Source organism: Eschrichtius robustus, chromosome 4, assembly GCF_028021215.1.
Source record: "Eschrichtius robustus isolate mEscRob2 chromosome 4, mEscRob2.pri, whole genome shotgun sequence".
In the NCBI taxonomy this organism is placed as follows: domain Eukaryota; kingdom Metazoa; phylum Chordata; class Mammalia; order Artiodactyla; family Eschrichtiidae; genus Eschrichtius; species Eschrichtius robustus.
The window spans coordinates 70,871,204-70,893,086 of NC_090827.1; the positions used below are offsets into that span (position 1 = coordinate 70,871,204).

At 34.3% G+C, this 21,883-nt stretch overlaps 1 protein-coding gene across 6 annotated transcripts in view; it reads right to left on the reverse strand.

Annotated features, from left to right (window-relative positions):
- The window catches only part of ADGRL3 (adhesion G protein-coupled receptor L3), a 563,136-nt gene that overhangs the window by 90,524 nt on the left and 450,729 nt on the right, over positions 1-21,883 (reverse strand). For all 6 annotated transcript variants that reach the window (XM_068542874.1, XM_068542873.1, XM_068542871.1 and 3 more), the window contains one exon: positions 6,436-6,645. In XM_068542874.1, coding sequence (XP_068398975.1) covers positions 6,436-6,645 — 210 coding nt within the window. The remainder of the gene's footprint in view (positions 1-6,435; positions 6,646-21,883) is intronic.

Genomic DNA, 21,883 nt, shown 5'->3' on the forward strand with positions numbered 1-21,883 from the left:
TGATTTTGTCTGTACAGCTTTGCTTTTACCATTTGTCCTAGGGTTCTGTCTGTCCGTTTTTTTGTTTGTTTGTTTTTCTTTTTCTTTTTTTTAAGTACAGTTTTTAGCGCTTGTTATCACTGGTGGATTTATTTTTTGGTTTGGTTGCTCTCTTCCTTCTTTCTTTTTTTTATTACCTTTTAATTTTTTTTATTTTTAATAATTATTTTTTATTTTTTATTTTAATAACGTTTTTATTTTATTTTATTTTATTTTATTTATTTTATTTTCTTTCTTTCTTTTTTTCCCTCCCTTTTCTTTTGAGCCGTGTGGCTGACAGGGTCTTGGTGCTCTGGCCGGGTGTCAGACCTGTGCCTCTGAGGTGGGAGAGCTGAGTTCAGGACATTGGTCCACCAGAGACTTCCCGGCTCCATGTAATATCAAAAGGCGAAAATCTCCCAGAGATCTCTATCTCAATGCTAAGACCCAGCTCCACTCAATGACCAGCAAGCTACAGTGCTGGACACTCTATGCCAAACAACTAGCAACACAGGAACACAACCCCACCCATTAGCAGAGAGGCTGCCGAAAATCATAATAAGGTCACAGACACCCCAAAAGACACCACTGGACGAGGACCTGCCCATCAGAAAGACAAGATCCAGCCTCATCCACTAGAACACAGGCACTAGTCCCCTCCACCAGGAAGCCTACACAACCCACTGAACTAACCCAGGCCACTGGGGGCAGACACCAAAAACAGCGGGAACTATGAACCTGCAGCCTGCAAAAAGGAGACCCCAAACACAGTAAATTAAGCAAAATGAGAAGACAGAGAAATATGCAGCAGATGAAGGAGCAAGGTAAAAACCCACCAGACCAAACTAATGAAGAGGAAATAGGCAGTCTACCTGAAAAAGAATTCAGAGTAATGCTAGTAAAAATGATCCAAAATCTTGGAAAAAAAATGGAGACAATACAAGAAACGTTTAACAACGACCTAAAAGAACTAAAGGGCAAACAAACAATGATCAACAACACAATAAATGAAATTAAAAATTCTCTAGAAGGAATAAATAGCATTATAACTGAAGCAGAAGAACTGATAACTGCCCTGGAAGATAAAATAGTGGAAATAACTACTGCAGAGCAGAATAAAGAAAAAAGAATGAACAGAATTGAGGACAGTCTTAGACAACTCTGGGACAACATTAAACGCACCAACACTCAAATTTTAGGGGTCCCAGAAGAAGAAGAGAAAAAGAAAGGGATTGAGAAAATATTTGAAGAGATTATAGTTGAAAACTTCCTTAATATGAGAAAGGAAATAGTCAATCAACTCCAGGAAGCGCAGAGAGTCCCATACATGATAAACCCAAAGAGAAACAAGCCAACACCCATATTAATCAAACTATCAAAAATTAAATACAAAGAAAAAATATTAAAAGCAGCAAGGGAAAAACAACAAATAACATACAAGGGAATTCCCATAAGGTTAACAGCTGAAACTCTGCAAGCCAGAAGGGAGTGGCAGGATATATTTAAAGTGATGAAAGGGAAAAACCTACAACCAAGATTACTCTACCCAGCAAGGATCTCATTCAGATTCGATGGAGAAATTAAAACCATTACAGACAAGCAAAAGCTAAGAGAATTCAGCACCATTAAACCACCAACAAATGCTAAAGGAACTTCTTTAGGCAGGAAACGCAAGAGAAGGAAAAGACCTACAATAACAAACACAAAATAATTAAGAAAATGGTAATAGGACATACATATCGATAATTACCTTAAATGTAAATGGATTAATTGCTCCAACCAAAAGACATACACTGGCTGAATGGATACAAAAGCAAGACTGATATATATGCTGTCTACAAGAGACCCACTTCAGACCTAGGGACACTTAGCGACTGAAAGCGAGGGATGGAAAAAGATATTCCATGCAAATGGAAATCAAAAGAAAGCTGGAGTAGCAATTCTCATATCAGAAAAAATAGACTTTAAAACAAAGACTATTACAAGAGACAAAGAAGGACACTACATAATGATCAAGGGATCAATCCAAGAAGAAGATATAAAAGTATTGTAAACTCTTAAGATATAGATTGTAAATATTTAAAATTGAAGATATAAAAATTGTAAATATTTAGAAGATATAAAAATTGTAAATATTTATGCACCCAACATAGGAGCACCTCAATAAATAAGGCAAATGCTAACAGCCATAAAAGGGCAAATCAACAGTAACACAATTATAGTATGGAACTTTAACACCCCACTTTTACCTATGGACAGATCACCCAAAATGAAAATAAATAAGGAAACACAAGCTTTAAATGATACATTAAAAAGATGACTTAATTGATATTTATAGGACGTTCCACCCAAAAGCAACAGAATACACTTTCTTCTCAAATGCTAATGGGACAGTCTCCAGGATAGATCATATCTTGGATCACAAACAAGCCTTGGTAAATTTTTAAAAAATTGAAATTGTATCAAGTATCTTTTCCGACCAAAAAGTTATGAGATTATATATCAATTACAGGAGAAAAATCTGTAAAAAATACAAACACATGGAGGCTAAACAATACACTACTTAGTAACCAAGAGATCACTGAAGAAATCAAAGAGGAAATCAAAAAATACCTAGAAACAGTGACAATGAAAACACAATGACCCAGAACCTATGGGATGCAGCAAAAGCAGTTCTAAGAAGGAAGTTTATAGCAATACAATCCTACCTCAAGAACCAGGAAACATCTCAAATAAACAACCTAACCTTACACCTAAAGCAATTAGAGACAGAACAAAAAGACCCCAAAGTTAGCAGAAGGAAAGAAATCATAAAATCAGATCAGAAATAAGTAAAAAAGAAATGAAGGGAACAGTAGCAAAGATCAATAAAACTAAAAGCTGGTTCTTTGAGAAGATAAACAAAATTGATAAACCATTAACCAGACTCATCAAGAAAAAAAGGCAGAAGACTCAAATCAATAGAATTAGAAATAAAAAAGGAGAAGTAGCAACTGACACTGCAGAAATACAAAAGATCAAGAGAGATTACTACAAGCAACTATATGCCAATAAAATGGACAACCTGGAAGAAATGGACAAATTCTTAGAAAAGCACAACCTTCTGAGACTGAATCAGGAAGAGATAGATAATATAAACAGACGAATAACAAGCACTGAAACTGAGACTGTGATTAAAAATCTTCCAAAAAACAAAAGCCAAGGACCAGATAGCTTCACAGGCAAATTCTATAAAACATTTAGAGAAGAGCTAACACCTACCCTTCTCAAACTCTTCCAAAATATAGCAGAGGGAGGAACACTCCCAAACACATTCTATGAGGCCACCGTCACCCTGATACCAAAACCAAACAAAGATGTCACAAACAAAGAAAACTACAGGCCAATATCACTGATGAACATGGATGCAAAAATCCTCAACAAAATACTAGCAAACAGAATCCAACAGCATATTAAAGTGTTGTACACCATGATCAAGTGGGGTTTATACCAGGAATGCAAGGATTCTTCAATATTAGCAAATCAATCAGTGTGATAAACTATATTACAAATTGAAGGGAAAAACCATATGATCATCTCAATAGATGGAGAAAAAGCTTTTGACAAAATTCAAAACCCATTTATGATAAAAAAAAAAACCCTCCAGAAAGTAGGCATAGAGGGAACCTACCTCAACATAATTAAGGCCATAAATGACAAACCCACAGCAAACATTGTTCTCAATGGTGAAAAACTGAAATCATTTCCACTAAGATCAGGAACACGACAAGGTTGTCCACTCTCACCACTATTATTCAACATAGTTTTGGAAGTTTTAGCCACAGCAATCAGAGAAGAAAATTAAATGAAAGGAATCCAAATTGGAAAAGAAGAAGTAAAGCTGTCATTGTTTGCAGATGACATGATCCTATACATAGAGAATCCTAAAGATGCTGCCAGAAAACTACTAGAGCTAATCAATGAATTTGGTAAAGTAGCAGGATACGAAATTAATGCACAGAAATCTCGTGCACTCCTATACACTAATAATGAAAAATCTGAATGAGAAATTAAGGAAACACCCTAATTTACCATTGCAATAAAAAGAATAAAATACCTAGGAATAAACCTACCTAAGGAGACAAAAGACCTGTATGCAGAAAACTATAAGACACTGATGAAAGAAATTAAAGACGATACAAAGAGATGGAGAGATATACCATGTTCTTGGATTGGAAAAATCAACATTGTGAAAATGACTATACTACCCAAAGCAATCTACAGATTCAATGCAATCCCTACCAAACTATCAATGGCATTTTTCACAGAACTAGAACAAAAATTTCACAATTTGTATGGAAACACAAAAGACCCAGAATAGCCAAAGCAATCTTGAGAAACAAAAACAGAGCTGGAGGAATCAGGCTCCTGGACTTCAGACTATACTACAAAGCTACAGTAATCAAGACTTTATGGTACGGGCACAAAAATAGAAATATAGATCAATAGAACAGGATAGAAATCCCAGAGATAAACCCATGCACATATGGTCAGCTTATTTTTGATAAAGGAGGCAAGGATATACAACGGAGAAAAGACAGCCTCTTCAATAAGTGGTGCTGGGAAAACTGGACAGCTACATGTAAAAGAATGAAATTAGAACATTCCGTAACACCATACACAAAAATAAACTCAAAATGGCTTAGAGACCTGAATGTAAGGCCAGACACTATAAAACTCTTAGAGGAAAACATAGGCAGAACACTTTATGACATAAATCATAGCAAGATCCTTTTTGACCAACCTCCTAGAGAAATGGAAATAAAAAACAAAAATAAACAAATGGGACCTAATGAAACTTAAAAGCTTTTGCACAGCAAAGGAAACCATAAGCAAGACGAAAAGACAACCCTCAGAATGGGAGAAAATATTTGCAAATGAAGCAACTGACAAAGGATTAATCTCCAAAATATACAAGCAGCTCATGCATCTCAATATCAAAAAAACAAACAACCCAATCCAAAAATGGGCAAAAGACCTAAATAGACGTATCTCCAAAGAAGACATACAGATTGCCAACAAACACATGAAAGGATGCTCACCATCACTAATCATTAGAGAAATGCAAATCAAAACTACAATGAGGTATCACCTCACACCAGTCAGAATGGCCATCACCAAAAAATCTAGAAACAATAAATGCTGGAGAGGGTGTGGAGAAAAGGAAACCCTCTTGCACTAACGGTGGGAATGTAAATTGATACAGCCACTATGGAGAACAGTATGGAGGTTCCTTAAAAAACTAAAAATAGAACTACCATGTGACCCAGCAATCCCACTAATGGCATACACGCTGAGAAAACCATAATTCAAAAAGTGTCATGTGCCACAATGTTCATTGCAGCTCTATTTACAATAGACAGGACATGGAAACAACCTAAGTGTCCATCGACAGATGAATGGATAAAGAAGATGTGGCACATATGTACAATGGAATATTACTCAGCCATAAAAGGAAATGAAATTGAGTTATTTGTAATGAGGTGGATGGACCTAGAGTCGGTCATACAGAGTGAAGTAAGTCAGAAAGAGAAAAACAAATACCGTATGTTAACACATGCTTATGGAATCTAAAACAACAAAAAAAAGGTTCTGAAGAACCTAGGGGTAGGACAGGAATAAAGATGCAGATGTAGAGAATGGACTTGAGGACATGGGGAGGGGGAAGGGTAGTCTGGGACGAAGTGAGAAAGTGGCATGGACTTATATGTACTACCAAGTGTAAAATAGATAGCTAGTGGGAAGCAGCTGCATATCACAAGGAGATCAGCTCAGTGCTTTGTGACCACCTAGAGGGGTGGGATAGGGAGGGTGGGAGGGAGATGCAAGGAGGAGATATGGGGATATATGTATATGTATAGCTGATTCACTTTGTTATAAAGCAGAAACTAACACACCATTGTAAAGTAATTATACTCCAATAGAGATGTTAAAAAAAAAAGATTAAAAAAAAAAACCAACTCATGTTAGCCATGCAGTTTTCAATATAATTTCCAGTGTTTTTTTAAAAAAATATATTATAAACTTCAAAGAATAACAATTACATGTTGGAAAAGATACTCCTGCATTCCCCAAATGATTTAAGTTTTCTCAATATTCAGCTTTGTGATTAAAAAAATTAAAGAAAAAGACTAACGAAGAAACACAGTTCTTTAGAAAGGCAAGCTTTTGAACAGAATTTCTGAAGAAATGTACATTCATACATCCACATATTCACTGCTTCTTTATGACAATGGACATGAAAAAGGGAATAAGATCTCAAAATTAATAACTATCTTAGACAACTGGAAGAGAGGATACTTTCAAACAAGAATATTTTGTGTATTGGAAAGCTGTAAGTGGAGAAATTCTTTTCTAATACCAAAATAAATTGCTTACTGGTTGATCTGTTCGGTTGATCCCAATCAAGAAGAGCAGTTCTGCTACAAAAAGGCTGATGCAGAGGTTCTTATGGATGGTGTTACGGTCACTCTGGAGCCCACGGAAAAAGCAAAATGTGAAGATGCAAATCAGGAGACAAACAAGGGACAGCAAAATTCCAACCCATGTGATCACATCCAGAAGAAGGTCATGGACCGCATCACTGTGCTGGAAACACAATAGAAAAGCCATAAGTTGCAATTATGCATAACCAACTACAAAGTTTATAAGGGCCTGTTTTCATGAAGCATGATTTTCATAATGTACTAAATATCCTCCACACATGCAATGAATAAGATAACTTAGGTATTTGGGTTTTCTAATCCACAGGTAAAGCATTTTATCTTTTCTGTGAGGTGTAAATCAGTTTGTCAATAGTGTTTGCACCTTTCTTAGCTATGTACATTTTCAGTTGTACATTTTCAACTATGTACATTTTCAGCTGAAGCATATCAACTTAATTCTGGCCAAAGATTTCAAGGTAAAGCTTTTCGTTTTTCTACCCCACATCACGTTTTTAGGTTAATATTTTTACAACTCTTGCTAGGGAATACTCTATATAAAAATTAAGTTATACACTTAGGAAAGTGGTATCACAACTGAAATTTATTTGAATCACTGAAGTATTTTTATAAAAAAAAATACAATTCCTCTGTCCTCTAAATCCTTTATCAGAATTTCCAAGGTTGAGTTCATAAAAGTATGTAATTTTATAAAGATCCCCAGTTAATTCTGACGGACAGCCACATATGTGTACCATTTATTTAGTGGAAAATATAAAAGAATGAGGATAGTCACTGGATTTATATTCATATTGAATGGCTTAAGGAGATCAAGAAGTTTGATCCCTGAAAGGTTTTGCATGAATAGAACCTGTTATACACAGATGGAAAATAAGTATTCAGAATTACTATACCCGATAGCAGCCCAAAAGAGATAGTAGAGCCATGAAAAAGAAATACACTCATGAAAACTTCCACACTGAAACTACATTATGTGGCTCTGTTACAGTCCTGTGAGTTCCATACCTGCCATGTTCCTTGGTTTGTCCACTAACTCATTTCTGTCTCTCTTCTAAGATTCAAAACTCCATTTCTACCCTATGATAGTTTGCCTCTGTCCGAAACCACTTTTGTGAAGCTTTAGAATGTATGGTAGCCCAACACATCGGTGTGCCAACATGTTGGAGCAGAATCGAGAAATTGTCTATGACTGTCAATTCCTCTTTTCTTCCTAGGTTTCTGGAAAATTCTTAAAGACCTAACTTCCAACAGTAGGGGAATACATAAATAATGGTTGATATTTATGGAGTGATATTCAAAAGAGGAGTAGAAAATCAATGTTCTAGATTTATAGTCACAAACATAGATACTTCTCAAAAATCTAATATTAGGTTTCAAAAAATGCAAGTGGCAGAAGTATCTATACAGTATGATACCGTTTATGTAAAATTTTAAATGACACAAATCAATGACATTGATTTTTATGGATATATGCATAAGTAGTGAAAGCATGACATGTGCATGGGAAATTTTTTAGTTGAAAACAAAGATATGTGTTTCTAATTGACATCTTTTTCAACTGTATAGATCATACACATTGATTTTTGTTTTAGGATGGAAGTTACTACATTTAGTTGTCTCCCACATTGTTAGCTCACCTTAAAAAATACATAAATATCCAGGTTTTCTATTTTTGTTTTTATTCAAACTTTGTACCTTTATGTTTTATATAAACTTCATAAAAAGATTATTCTGAATGTGGAAATTCTCCTTACAAGAGAGCCACCATGCTGTAACCTGAATCACAGCACTTCGCATATTGCTAGATACAACTTCACAGTTGTTATCTGATAAAGAACTCTGCTAGGACACTGTCAATGAAACAGTTTCAAACTATTCCTGCATAACTCTAGATGTATTTCTCGGAAGGAGCTCAAATCATGAAAGAAAACCACATGAAATTTTGCTTTAACTGCTTTGTTCTCCAGGGGACACTGCTAAAGTAGTGTTGGGTCTCTGATAGCTTAAATTACTTTTACTATTGGAGAGTGGAGAGTGGTTAGTGCTACCCGGTTCCCTGAACAGAGGGCTATTTGCTCTCTTCTTTGACTCAAAGGAAAGATGTTGTAATTGAGTATCAAGCACCAGCGTTCAGCACAGCAGTCTTCCATAATGGCAGGTATAATACATTCTCAAATACATCCTAAAGACCTAAAACACTAAAAAAGAAAGAAAGAAAAAAAAAAAAAGAAACCAAATAACTCCGGCTTTTCCTGGGTAGTTGCATTATTAGAAATGTATTGACTTTACTCAGTGCCTTTGTAGGTCTTTCAAAAACCCCATGCAGAGTTATTAAGAGAAGAATACCAAATGTCAAAACAACAGTACAAAAAGTACATAACGCTCAAAGAAAGAACAAAAAAGTCTAGCAATTAATTAGTAATCATCTTTCAGGTATTACTGTCTAGTTCAGAAAACATAAACACCAACTACCTTATATGTATTATACTGTGATCGAATATAACTCACCACTTGATTTTTATCAGTAAGATGAAAGAAAAAGAACAATGGACATTAAATGCGAACAAGACCTATGAATTTAGCCTTCTTTATAATAGTCTTGTCATAACAGAACTTTCAGGAGGCCAAGCCCTGATAAAAACCAACCCCCCTTCAAGAGGATGGTCAATTGAATAAAACTCCTAGGTATAGTTTTAACAATGTGATAATGGATCAAGTATTCCTATTTCCAAGGTTCCACGTTTTGAGTACTCTATAACTCAATCACCCCTGACATGAACTATATACCATTATGTGACTTCAGATCTTATTAGTCTTATATCTTATTATTATATCCTAGCACTTAGTATTGGGCTTGACACATAAAAAATGATTAATAAATATGTGTTTTTGAATGGTTATAATAACACTACTCCACTTAAACCAAATGTCTAAGAGCTGAACCCTCTTACATCAGTATAGTTTTAGTATCCATTTAATCCCCACTGGATTTTTAAAAAGTATCAATATCAAACATTACATGTTCAAAACTGAGTCCCTTCTTATCCTGGTTCTCCCTCCACTCCCACCCCCCACTCCCAAATCTACTCTTCCCTCGGTTTTCCTCATTTCGGTAAACAGCAACTTCGTTGTTTGAAGTGTTCTGGCCAAGAACTTAAGAGTCATATTGATTCCTCTTTTTCACACATTACTCTTAATCCATCAAGAAACCTTGTAGCTCCTGTCTTCTATCTGACAGCTGCTCCTCACCTCAATTGCACCAAATTGGTTAGAGCTACCTGATTTTTTTTTAAACAGCCTCCTAAATGATCTCCCTAATTTGACCCTCATCCATCCCCCTTTCCTCTCTGTTCAACAAGATGGAGAGATTCTCTTTAAATACAAGCCAGATAATAAGATTCATTGATGGAGGCATCCAATGTCTCCTACCTCAATAAAAGTAAAAACCAAAGTCTTTACAAAGGTCTACAATGTCCTATAAGATCTGCACTCCTGTGAAACATTTCCTATTCTCCCCTTCATTCAGTTCACTCTACCCCAGTTGGCCTCCTCTAGCCTTTGAATACATCCAGCACATTCCAGCCTCAGAGACTTTGTACTTGATGTTCCCTTGGTCTGGAATTCTCTTCCAAAAAATAGCTGTGTGACTTACTTGCTAACTTCCTTCAGTTCTTCATTCAAATGTCACCTTCTCACAGAGTTTTTCTGAATCACCTCATCTAAAATTGCAAACATCATTTACCCACTCTGACTCTCTATTACTTTTCCTGAATTTTTTTTCCTCTTAACATTTACCTAGACTATATATTTTATTAATATATCTTGTTTATGTTTTCTACATAAACAAGAAATATTAATAAAATACATAGTCTAGAACCTACTGTATAGCACAAGGAACTCTATTCAATACCGTGTAATGGCCTATATGGGAAAAGAATCTAAAAAAGGGAGGATATATGTATATGTATAACTGATTCACTTTAATGTACCCCTGAAATTAACACAACATTGTAAATCAACTATACTCCAATAAAATTAAAAAAAAAAAAAATTCTTGTTCATCATCTGTGGCCTTTACTAGAAAGTACTCTGCAAGAGAATAAGTTGTTTTATCAGCAATGTATCCCCAGATCCTAGAAAGCTGCCTCACATAGAGTGGATGCACAATTAATGTGTGAACTGAATAAATGAATCTCTCTTTAATTACCCACCCCACTTCTGCAATGGATTTAGATTATAAACTAAAAGTTGTATCATGCTGCCCATTTCAATCTTTGGGGTTCTTTGGTTCATAAACTACCTGCTCTAAAATCTTCAGTAAAAGATAAAGAAAATTAAAGCTGGAGAATGAGGAGGTCGTTACACCATAATATCTTAAAATGTGTGGAAGTAAGAGGACTGCAGAGTAAGTATGATTAGAGTCTGAAGATGTGGATTTAACCTTGTCGCTCCAATTTTGCAATTGGACAACTTGAACAACTACTTACCCTTTAAAGTATCAGATACTTCATACACATAGAGATAAAACAGATTCACTTTGTTGTATACCTGAAACTAACATGATATTGTAAATCAGTTATACACCAATAAAAATTAGAAAAATAAAGGATCATAAACTTCAAGGAAATTAATTTCTTAAAGAAGATGGGGAGCTGTGAGAGAAAATCTACAAGCAGAACGACAGAATGATTCATCAGAATATACTTTCAGGAAATTCATTGACTCTATCCACTCCAGAAAGAAATTTTTATGAAAACAATACTCATTTTTCAGGCTTCCTGTGAAGCTTACATTCACATATGAAATGCCAGATATTTTGTAAAAGCTACAGAAAGTTTCTGATTTTTCCTTTTATTTTCACCTCAATGAATCTGCTTTGTCCTGTCACTGTGGGGTTACTGAGTAATTCAAATACCACAAAAGGGGTGAGTACCACAATGAAGGAAAAAAAGGTGGCTTAAACAATGATGTTTTGTGAAACTCACTCTGTCAGTATAAAACCCTCAAATATACCAATAGGTACATTTAATGAAACTAAGCCCAAATTCATGGAATAGGGAAATGTGACTTCTGCTTCATGATTTAAAAATAACTCAACCTGCGTACACTAAGATCTTTATGTAAATCTTGATATTTCTAACTTTATCGTCCAAAAAGCATCTTGTCAGCAAACAAGATGGAGAAATAGATTTTGAAATGTTTTCCATTTTAACTGCCTAAGTATTTCCAGATATATTGTATATTTCCAGATACACATACTATATGAATTAACTCTGAACCCCTCTGGATGTTTTTGGCTTTTTTATAATCTTAGAAAGTTGCATTTTCCAGACATTGCTTGAACAATCACCCTATAATAATTATTAATTGTGGGCAGTAATTTTCAAGAACTATTTTACTTTCTGCATTAAAATGTATTATTTTAATGTTGAGTCAGAGTTGTTAAGGCATAATAATATGATTTTTAAATTGCCTCTTAAACATATCTTGTTCTGAAATACTTGTAATATAGCTAAATGAGTTTTATTTTTTCTTCTTTGCAAATGTAGGAGCACTCACTTTGCTACCAATGTATCACATCAGCATAAGGCGTTGCTTTGACTCAGGAATTTCACTGAAGCTAGTAGGGTTATGAAAGGCCTATTTTCTGATAAATGTGGTAAGAACTCTGTGAAATAAGTTTCTTGCATTGCTCTAACAGATCATCAAACACATAGGTCACCACACGAATGCTTGGGAAAATAAAGGGCTCAATGGTCTGAGGAAATTAGAATTCTCTTTGCAGTAATAGGATGAAGGTCAAAGTTGAGTAACACAGTAAGAAGAATGATACGATTGCATTTCTTATGATTTTTATAGCAAGTTAGCCAAAATAACTCAGCAATAATTTCCAAATTTGTATCAAGTTGAAAAAAAAAATCAGTCAAATATTTTCCAGCTTTAATTGCTGAGAGAGAACCACTGGCAAGTAAAAGCACACAAAAATATTCATATCCAACTATCCTTTGAATTCAAGAGAACTTATTCAGAATATCTCTTTGGTTTCAGAAGCACAGCGTTGTATACTCTAAGTTATTTGAAGTTTTCTTGCTTTGAATTGAAAAAAAAAATTTTTAATCTCACCATATTTGGTGAACCAGATTCACAACTACCTTAATAGAGGAAACAGAAAAGGAAATAGTAGGAAATGTGGAAACTAAGTATCTTACAGTAGTTGAGAATTAAATACAGATATAGGTTTTTAAAAAGTAAAGTTGATAAACAAAAAACAATTACTGACCAATTAGAAATTTTTAAAGTAAATGAAGTAATCAAGCAGTAAATAAGAAAAAGATTTTAGGAGTATCTGGGGTGAGGGTAGAAAACGAAGCTGGGAAGATAGAAAATTTCATCGTTAACATTTCTGAGTTAAGTACAGTGATGATGATAATGGTGATGATGATAATAATGATGATGATGATAGCTAACACATAACTTTCAAAATATCAGTTTCTTTTAGAAGTGCTTATCTATGTTATTAGGGTTGTCACTTAGTCCTATAAAACACTGTGATGTGATACTATTATTATTTCCAATTTACAGATGAAAAAACTGAAGCACAGATAAGTAATTTACCCCAGATCATTCAACTAGTAATGCAGTAGATATAGTATTAATGGTAGCGTGACCAACTATCCAGGTTTGCTCAGGAATGTCTTAGTTTTAGCATTAAATTTTTCTATCCTGGGAAAATCCTCTCCCAGACATGAAACTATTCGAGAGATCAGAGATGGGTTCAGAAGTTTGAAAGAAAAGTACAAAATCCATATGATAGTCTAGAAAATAGAGGCTGGAAGTCTAGAAAATAGAGGCTGGAAGCAACACTATTTTTAGTATCAAATGTCTGAGGCATTGAATATCCACCTTCCTTAGTGACTACTGCTGTTCTTTTCCCTGACTACTGATGCTGGAAACCATGATTTGCAGTTCCTAGTAGAGAATCAGACATTGTTGTATTATTCTGAGTGATGAAACCTAAGTATGCAACTTCAGGGTCTTGTGATCCTAAATTTCTCTTTGACTTTGGATTAACTGTTGTGCTTTGTACCAAGATTGTGCTAAATTAATTTTTAACATTGTTACTATTGTGACTGTTTTCTAAGAGTTCATTGATGAAACTGAGAACAATATAATAACATGACAATACTGAAAAGGAATGCTAAACAACTGTGTTATTTTAAAGATACATGGAAGGATACATGAAATTAGATTAGAGAGATAACCAAAACAAAGCATGCTACACAAAATGTGGAAATGAATTTGGGACCAGGCATGAGAAGACTGTGAATGTGCGTATGGAGGTTGAATCTCACAAATCTAGTATAAGACAGGCAAGTTTTTGTAGGATAAAATGTGGGTTTTTTTGTTTTATGTTTTTTTTTTAAACCTCCCCTCAAAAGGTACCAATGTTCAGTTGAAATTAATGGTAGTGGAGTAAGCCTGAGTATTCCAAGAGAATAAACATGTATTATTGCTTTCTTCCCTTTATTTGTTTTTGCACCTGAGTAAAGTTACTTTTCCTGATTCAGAGGTTGCAACTGAAACGTCCTATGGGTAAATAAAAGGAGAAATTTTGATAACCAATGTTTTGCTTCCTTACAGTGTAGAGCTGATTCTGTCAGATCATGCTTTCTAAAGTATATAAAATGAAGTGTTGGATCATAGCAACAAAATAATGTTTCCCCCAGCTCTTATGCATTTTGATTTGAAAAATGGAGTTTCAAATTGTCTTCTTGATTTCCATAAAGGTTTTGATTAAATTTCAGAAGACACGAAACAAAAGACTGTTGATAACCTTGTCCATATATAAACTAGACTTTGCTCATCTATCTGCATATTTGATGGACAGTGCAAATGTAAATTTTGGAAAATGCCATTCAGCCTATAAACTTCTTACAGAAGCAAATGAACAGTTCTTACCCACTAAATGTGCTGTACACCTTTGTAGGCAAGGCTGCTAAAAAGGAATGTGATGTGCTTACCTGCAATAATGAGGTTTCATAATGAAATTATTTGGTCACTTTTCAGTTTCTTCAAAATGTGTAGTGTCGGGAACCAGCTGCAAGCTGACACAGTCCTTGCAGCTTAAAGCATGGCAAAGTCCTGCTTAATTCTTGACAGGACCCGAAAGAGTTACTAGAGAAGGTATGAGTCTTGGCCTGTGAGGTTGCTTGCGGTTTCTCTAACTATAGTTTGTCCTTGGCATGTTTCGTCAATCACAGTCTGTTCTCACGCATGTTTATATTCTGGTTCGCAGAATGTTTTGTACTGTAACTTCAACATTAAGGAAATACTGTCCGATGATTCTGTCTTGTGATTTTAACAAAAACATGTATTGCCTACTGCAATCTATAAAACGAGTTTTGATGGGAAATAAAGTGTGTGTGCTTGTACACCACCCTCCTGACCCCGTCTCTTCTTAATCCCCTCACCTGCTCTCAGGACTTGTTCCTCAGTCTAACAGTGACTGACAGTGTAGAAGTACTTAATGAGCCTTTTAACTTTCTAGAAATGGAAGGAGATAGTCTCCTGAGATATGTGCCTTCAAGATGGCTATTACTGGGGCTGGCCATAGACAAGATGTTAAAATACTGACCTTCTGTAAAATCATATTTCCAAAGTGTGGGACAAGAAAAATGTCTTTCTCTAACTTTGAAATATATGACAGATGAGAATGGAGAAAAATATTACAATAAGACACACTTATATGTTTCTCTAAAACTGTTTGATGAGCTCTGAAGAGGCTATAGGGAACCTGGAAAAAGATGAACTTATTCTACCTGAGTTGCATGGACTTCTGTGTAGGTTAGAACAAAAAAATCATTACAGTGAAAAACATGATTTATTTTGGGGATTTAAGACTGTTTACAAAAAAAAATGTCATCAGAAAAGGACAGTCATGTTAATAGGACTTTATCATTTCTTTATTAAAACTATAACTTGCTTGGGATCCAGTCTTTACTTCATAAAGTACAACTATTTCAGTGCTCTAAAACCATTATCCCTGATAGTGTCTAAGATTATGCTGACATCCAATGTGCTTGGAAGTGTTTATAAATCATGAACATTTTGGACATGGACAGCTCATATGATGAATTCACAGATGCAAAAGAACAAATTGACAAACAGCTGGTTTATCAAAACAAGCCTATACATACAAAGTGGATGGGCATTTCTGGAGAGCTGGGAACTAATTCCTACAAGTCTAAAAAGCTACTAAGTAAAGCTATTAATTAAAATCCTAAGCACTCCATGCTGAATACTTTTGTTGAGAAGATATTTATTTTGATGTCATCTATTGGATTGACACCAGGAATCAATGTAATATGGGCTTGATAAGATCAGAACTTCAGGTCAAAGTGAATTTTACTTTTGACTATATTCAGTTTTAACTTTATTAAAAAAAAATGAAAAATACACATAGAAAAAACATGTCATAGTTATTTTTATTAAATATAGGTCATATCTGTTTAATTATTTTGTTGTACTAACTTATTTAATTCTCACATTTATAAAATGTGCAATAATATAGCCTGAAATTTTAAATATTCAATAGAGACTTTTGCTGTATCAGAGGATGGAAAGAAGCATTTAAAAAATATTGTTATAGGTATTCACACTATTAGCACTACTATTAATTAGCATTAAATACTTCTAATTGTCACTTTTAAGTAGTAATAACACATAGGTGCATAATTATTTATTGCATATTAAGTATATTTTTTGATCTGGTAGTGCTGTTTCCTGGTTGGCTCTCTATAAGGTTGATCACCCTAACTGCTGGCCAAATACTCCATGCTCTTAACAATACTACTAACAGTGGGGAGGACCACAGATCCTCTCCTATATTTCCTTTGTAGACTCAATTATACTAAGCCCCTTAGAACTAAACAGAGGTAGGGTTTACAGGTGAAAATTTCTTGACTATCCTTTAAATACAATGATTAAATCCAGTGGTTTTGTTAAAATAAAGTTTGCTGGGGATCATTCAGCAAATTTCCTGATTCTCAGACAAAATGGGTAACTTCGTTTAAGATTGTTTTCATTAAAACACACACACACACACACACACACACACACACAATTTTTGAAAGTACTTCTTAAAGGGTTAGGTGAAATGGAATGGGATAGAGGGGCTGAAGTATAAATGAAGGGAAACCATAGCAATGCCAGACTTGAATTACTCAGATATGTTTACTGTTATTTTTTAAATATCATTCTTCTCATAGAGCCATTTCCTTTGGCATGTAAGGAAAGATAAATTTACCACAATGAGAAAGAAAAGTTTTAAAATAGAGACAAATACAATTAGGCTTAACAGAGAAAGTAATTTTGCATAACTACATTATGAAAACCAAATAAATAGAAACTACACCAAGCCAAAAACATCTAATAAAATTTGGTAGATTCATCCTAACATTGGATGCCTACTGTGTGTCAGGTACTGAGAAAACAGAATGGAAATATAAATATATACACACGTACACACACACGTATATCTCATTTTTACTTATTTTTACTTTATTTTACTTTATTTTACTTTACTTTATTCATATTCATTTGGCTTTCTTAGCTATACCAAATTCAGGAAAAAGAAAAAGGGGATGATGGTTATTAGGCTTTCTTTTTTCCATTCTCATGTATAAGTTTATTGCATTTTAAACAGAGTAGGGGTCTTCCAAATAATAACCCTGGGGACAAATATCCCACAGGCCTCGAGTCAATAGCTTGAGCTAACATTAAATTTTACAAAATTAACAACTTAAAAGTTCCATGATTGGCTTTTTAAATCAGCAAGTAACCAACCATAGAAGATCTTTAAACAGTAATGCTTATGCTGTGAGGATACACAAAGTAAACTGGCAGTCCCCTGAATGGTCTATAACAAGGTATGAAAAATGATTTAGTTCAGCCACATTTTTGTTCACATGCTTTTAAAATCTTACACACAAGTTGACCTTACTGCCTATCTTAGAAAGCTATATAACTATTCTGGAAAATCTAGCCTAATTCCTCTAGAGTTCAATAGTTCTCTAGCTTTATGACTTTATTTACTAGACACAGTAGAATGAAATAGGCCAGGAAAAAAGAAGAACAATCACAGAAGAGTCTGAATGTTTAAAAAAAAAAAGAAAAAAAAGGGTAAAATTTTACGACCCAGAACAAATAGACTACAGTTAGTAAACATATCAACTAGTTCTTACCAAGAACAGTATAAGCAATTAAGGATAGTTTTAGAATATTAGGATGGAGAAAGTTTTCATGCTTGCTTCTTTTGCTTGGCTGGTTGATTATACTTTCTCAAGCATGGGTAAATTGGGTGAGTAGAGCCAATATATTAAAAAAAATTGACAATTTCATTGTGATAAAAAGAATTTGTCACTGTGAACAGTGATGCAAAGCACTGGCCTAAATGTCTTTCTTTCAGGTACCGGCAGATGATTATCAGTTATTAGAAACTCAATTAACTATTTGGGTCTTGATAGTTAACTACTCCCAGGATCAAGAGCTCAAAGGTTTTGAGGACAGTTAAGCAAATAGTGAATTAAAAAATTATATTTTCAGAAAACTTTATAATTCTCAACATGATTTTAATAGATTTTGTTATTCAATCCCCCCAAATAATCCTGAGATAATGTTAGAAATAATTTTATTACTCTCCGTTAACTGATTAATAATGGGAACAGTGAGTCCAAATGATTTGCTAAAGATAGAGGCAATTACCTAAAGAACTGGAATCAGGACCCTAAGCCTCCTAACTTTTCTTATTCCAACTTCCCTGTAAATTATAAAATGGGAAAATAAATTATGATGACAATTCCTATTCTGGTTCTGTGGATCAAATGAGATAATGTATGTAGACACTAAAGAAATGATATTAATTGCTCTTATCATTGAACATGCTGGGCCTTTCTGAGAGTTAAGTCCTCACCAGATCTCTACTTTTCGCAATCTCCATAAACTTTATTACTTATATTTCTCACTAGAATTGCAGATGCATCTCCAGCTGCTATTTTTAGCCATGCTTATTTACTGAAGATGATAAAGAACCTGAAAATTGTAAGGGTAAGGATCTAGTGTGCATATGAGAAGATTGCAGGTCTCTTTCTGCTTAAAAATTCTACTACAACTCAGAAATAAAAACAATCAGAGGAAGAGTGTAATTAATACTCTCTTGAATATAAATTTTACTGAAAATATACACTTCAAAACCACAAAAATCCAGCCTTACTTCATGTTACTTCAGTCCTGTTGCTCTCATTTTGCTTAGTTATCTCATTTCATCTAGAGCATTTTCTCTGACCTCTCAAGGTCAAGTTAAGGCTTTTCCCCATGTGTTTCTACAGCATTCTCTACCACAGCAATAAGACATTTCTCTTAAGATACAGATTATGCTGATTACTTATCTGTATTACTAATTAGATCATAAACTTTGCCTGTCACAAAGACAGTACTTAGCTATTTGAGGAACAAGTAAAGGGTAGACTAAACAGATTACAATGAAAGAAATTGAGATTAATAAAACAAACTTTCCAGATATGTTTCCACATGTTCCTATTAATTACAAAAACTTCAATGTTCCTGTACAATGTAACTTTAACAAAATGATCAAACTTAGTAACTCCAATATGGGGCTTCCTGTTACAATGGGAAGGATACTGCATCTCCTACAGGGTATTTTTGCCAAAAATGTTTAACCTGGATCTAATTATGGGAAAACAATCAGAAAGATTGAGATTGTGAAACATTCTACAGGACAAATGGCCTGGACTCTGCAAAGTGTCATTTTCATGAAAGAAAAAAACAGGCAGGGGTACTTCTAAAGAAGAGCAAAGAAATGTCACAACTAAAGGTACTGTGATCTTTGATCAGGCCCTAAGTGGAAATACAATGGCTGTAAAGGACATTATCAGGATAACTAGAAAATCTGTGTATGAATTATACAGTAGATGATAATATTTAGTCAAAGTTAAATTTCTTATGTGTTTTAATGGTAGAGCATGTTCTTGAAACCTATTTGCTGGAAGATTTAGGAATTAAATATTATAAAATCAGCAATTTACTTTCAAAAAGTCAAATAATATAGCAAAATATATATGCATGTACATACACAGAAGAGTGACAGTCAAATGTGTCAAAATTTAAATATGAATTCAGAAAAAGGGGTATATGAGTGTTTACTGTAACACTCTTTCAACTTTTCTATAAAAGTTCTATAAAAAGAGTGGAGAAAATAAGTAATAAAATAATTTTTCTTTCCACTCCAGCTACACTGTTCTCCTTGCAGTTCATCAGAATCACAGAATCACCCCTGCTTCAGATTCTTGTTCTTGTTCCATCTGCCTGGAAGAGTCTTTCCCTAGATGATCTGCAAGACTGATTCTCACTTCTTTCAGGTCTCTGCTCCTAACACTGAGCTTGGGTCCAGTGGAGGAGGCAGAAAATAAAACAGCATATAAATAATTTCAGATTTTAATAAATCTATGAAGGAAACATATCATTATAAAACTGTTTTATGAGAAGGTCCAAGAATAGTTCTTGGTTCTAAGAGGTTGTCGATTTTTTTGATAGAGTTAATATTTAAGATAATATAATAAAATCTTACATTTTTGGTCATTTTTGAAACCATTTTGTTTTCAAGGAATTTTACATATTTGGAGGGTATTCAACGTGTGAGTTACCTAGTTGTTTTTTTTTTCCTCTAAATAAATAGTTGTTTAAAGTACTATGTAATATTTATGATTTTTAATCTCTACCTTCACCTCAATCCCACTGCACTATAGATGGCAAAATACAAAATGAACATAAAAATTTGGGAATGGAAGTGTACAACATTTAGCATCATACATTAAACATTTTATTTTTCACTAATAAAACCATTTTTTAAACTCTTAAATTAACTTTTCTTTTGAACTTTAAAAAAGTAAAAATACTCTTTTTGAAAAGTAAGTACTTTTCTTCATATGCAACTGCAGAACCTTACAGTGTATTTTCTTCTAACCTTGAAAAAGTGTAGTTATAAAATATTTGACACACAGAATCCATGGTATGAAGTTAAAAATTTCCAAATTGTCATTGTTTTAAATCAATACTAAATTTAAAAAGAAACACAATAATTTTAAATAGCAAAATAATGCCTATACTTGGACTGGGGTAAAGTTGGGGTAGGGGAAATAGGATATACTAAGCTCAAAAGAAAAGAGAGGGAGAAAGAGAGAGATGCAAGCATCTAACTAAGGAAAGTGAAGCCTTTTAAAGATAATAAAAATCAACGTCAAGTTGAACTGACAGAAATGAGAAGGGAGACTTTTTTTTATTATCCCCAAAGAATTATAATTTGGGTAGAGGAAAAAGCTATAGGTGATATAAATTTTCAGACCATTTTCGAAACCAGTTGTTACTGTGCTCTACAAAACCACAGTAGAAATGTTAATTAGTCAATTAGTTTGAAACTTATGATCCTGCAAACTAAAATACTCCTCCCACAAAGAGTGTTCACAAAGAGAATTACTGGTATGAGAAGAGACAGACATTTGAATTTAGTGTATTCAACATTCTACTGAACAACAGACAAATAAACCTGCAGGTGATTCCAATAATGGAAAAGTTTTTAAAATGCCATGCATACTACCACAGTTTGATATAAAATTACATAAATTTCCATAATTATTACTTTTGTATCTAAAAGAGAAGACAATCAATTGTTTCCTTAGACGAGAGAAGTAGAGAAAATGCGAAAGTAGTTAGTCATCTGTGTTCCTGAAACTGAGCAGGACCCTGTGGGGCCCCTAGGCACAAAATTCTTTCTGTGCCCCCCATTTCTTGTTTGTAGGAAATAGGCTTCATTCAACCTCCATGACATTCCCCTGAGTTCCAAAGAGCAGATTCACACAGTTGCTAATCAGGGAAGGGAGGGGATGCAGAGACAAGGGAGAAGCAGTCAAGAAACAATAGTGCAGCCTTGGGGTAGGATCCTGGTTCCTCCTCAAGAGATACACATAACAGTATCTTTGAGCTCTTCTGTAGAACTAAAACCCCCGCCAAATGGAGGGTGTTAACTACTTCATGAAGCATTCTTCATTGCAGAGAGAAGGTCACAGTTCGATAACCTCCAGAACCACAGAAGCCTATCACAAGACCACTGGACACCAAATGATTTCTGGATTGAAGGAATGCAGGCCCTGCATGCACGCTGATCCTTATCAGCAACACTGCCCCTTGAACCATTACTATAAGACTCCTTACAACCCCACCCCCAGGTGGGGACACACACTTTTGAGGGCATTAGTCCACTGTGGCCCCCTATCCCTGGCAAAAGAATAAAGCTATTCCTTTCTACTTCA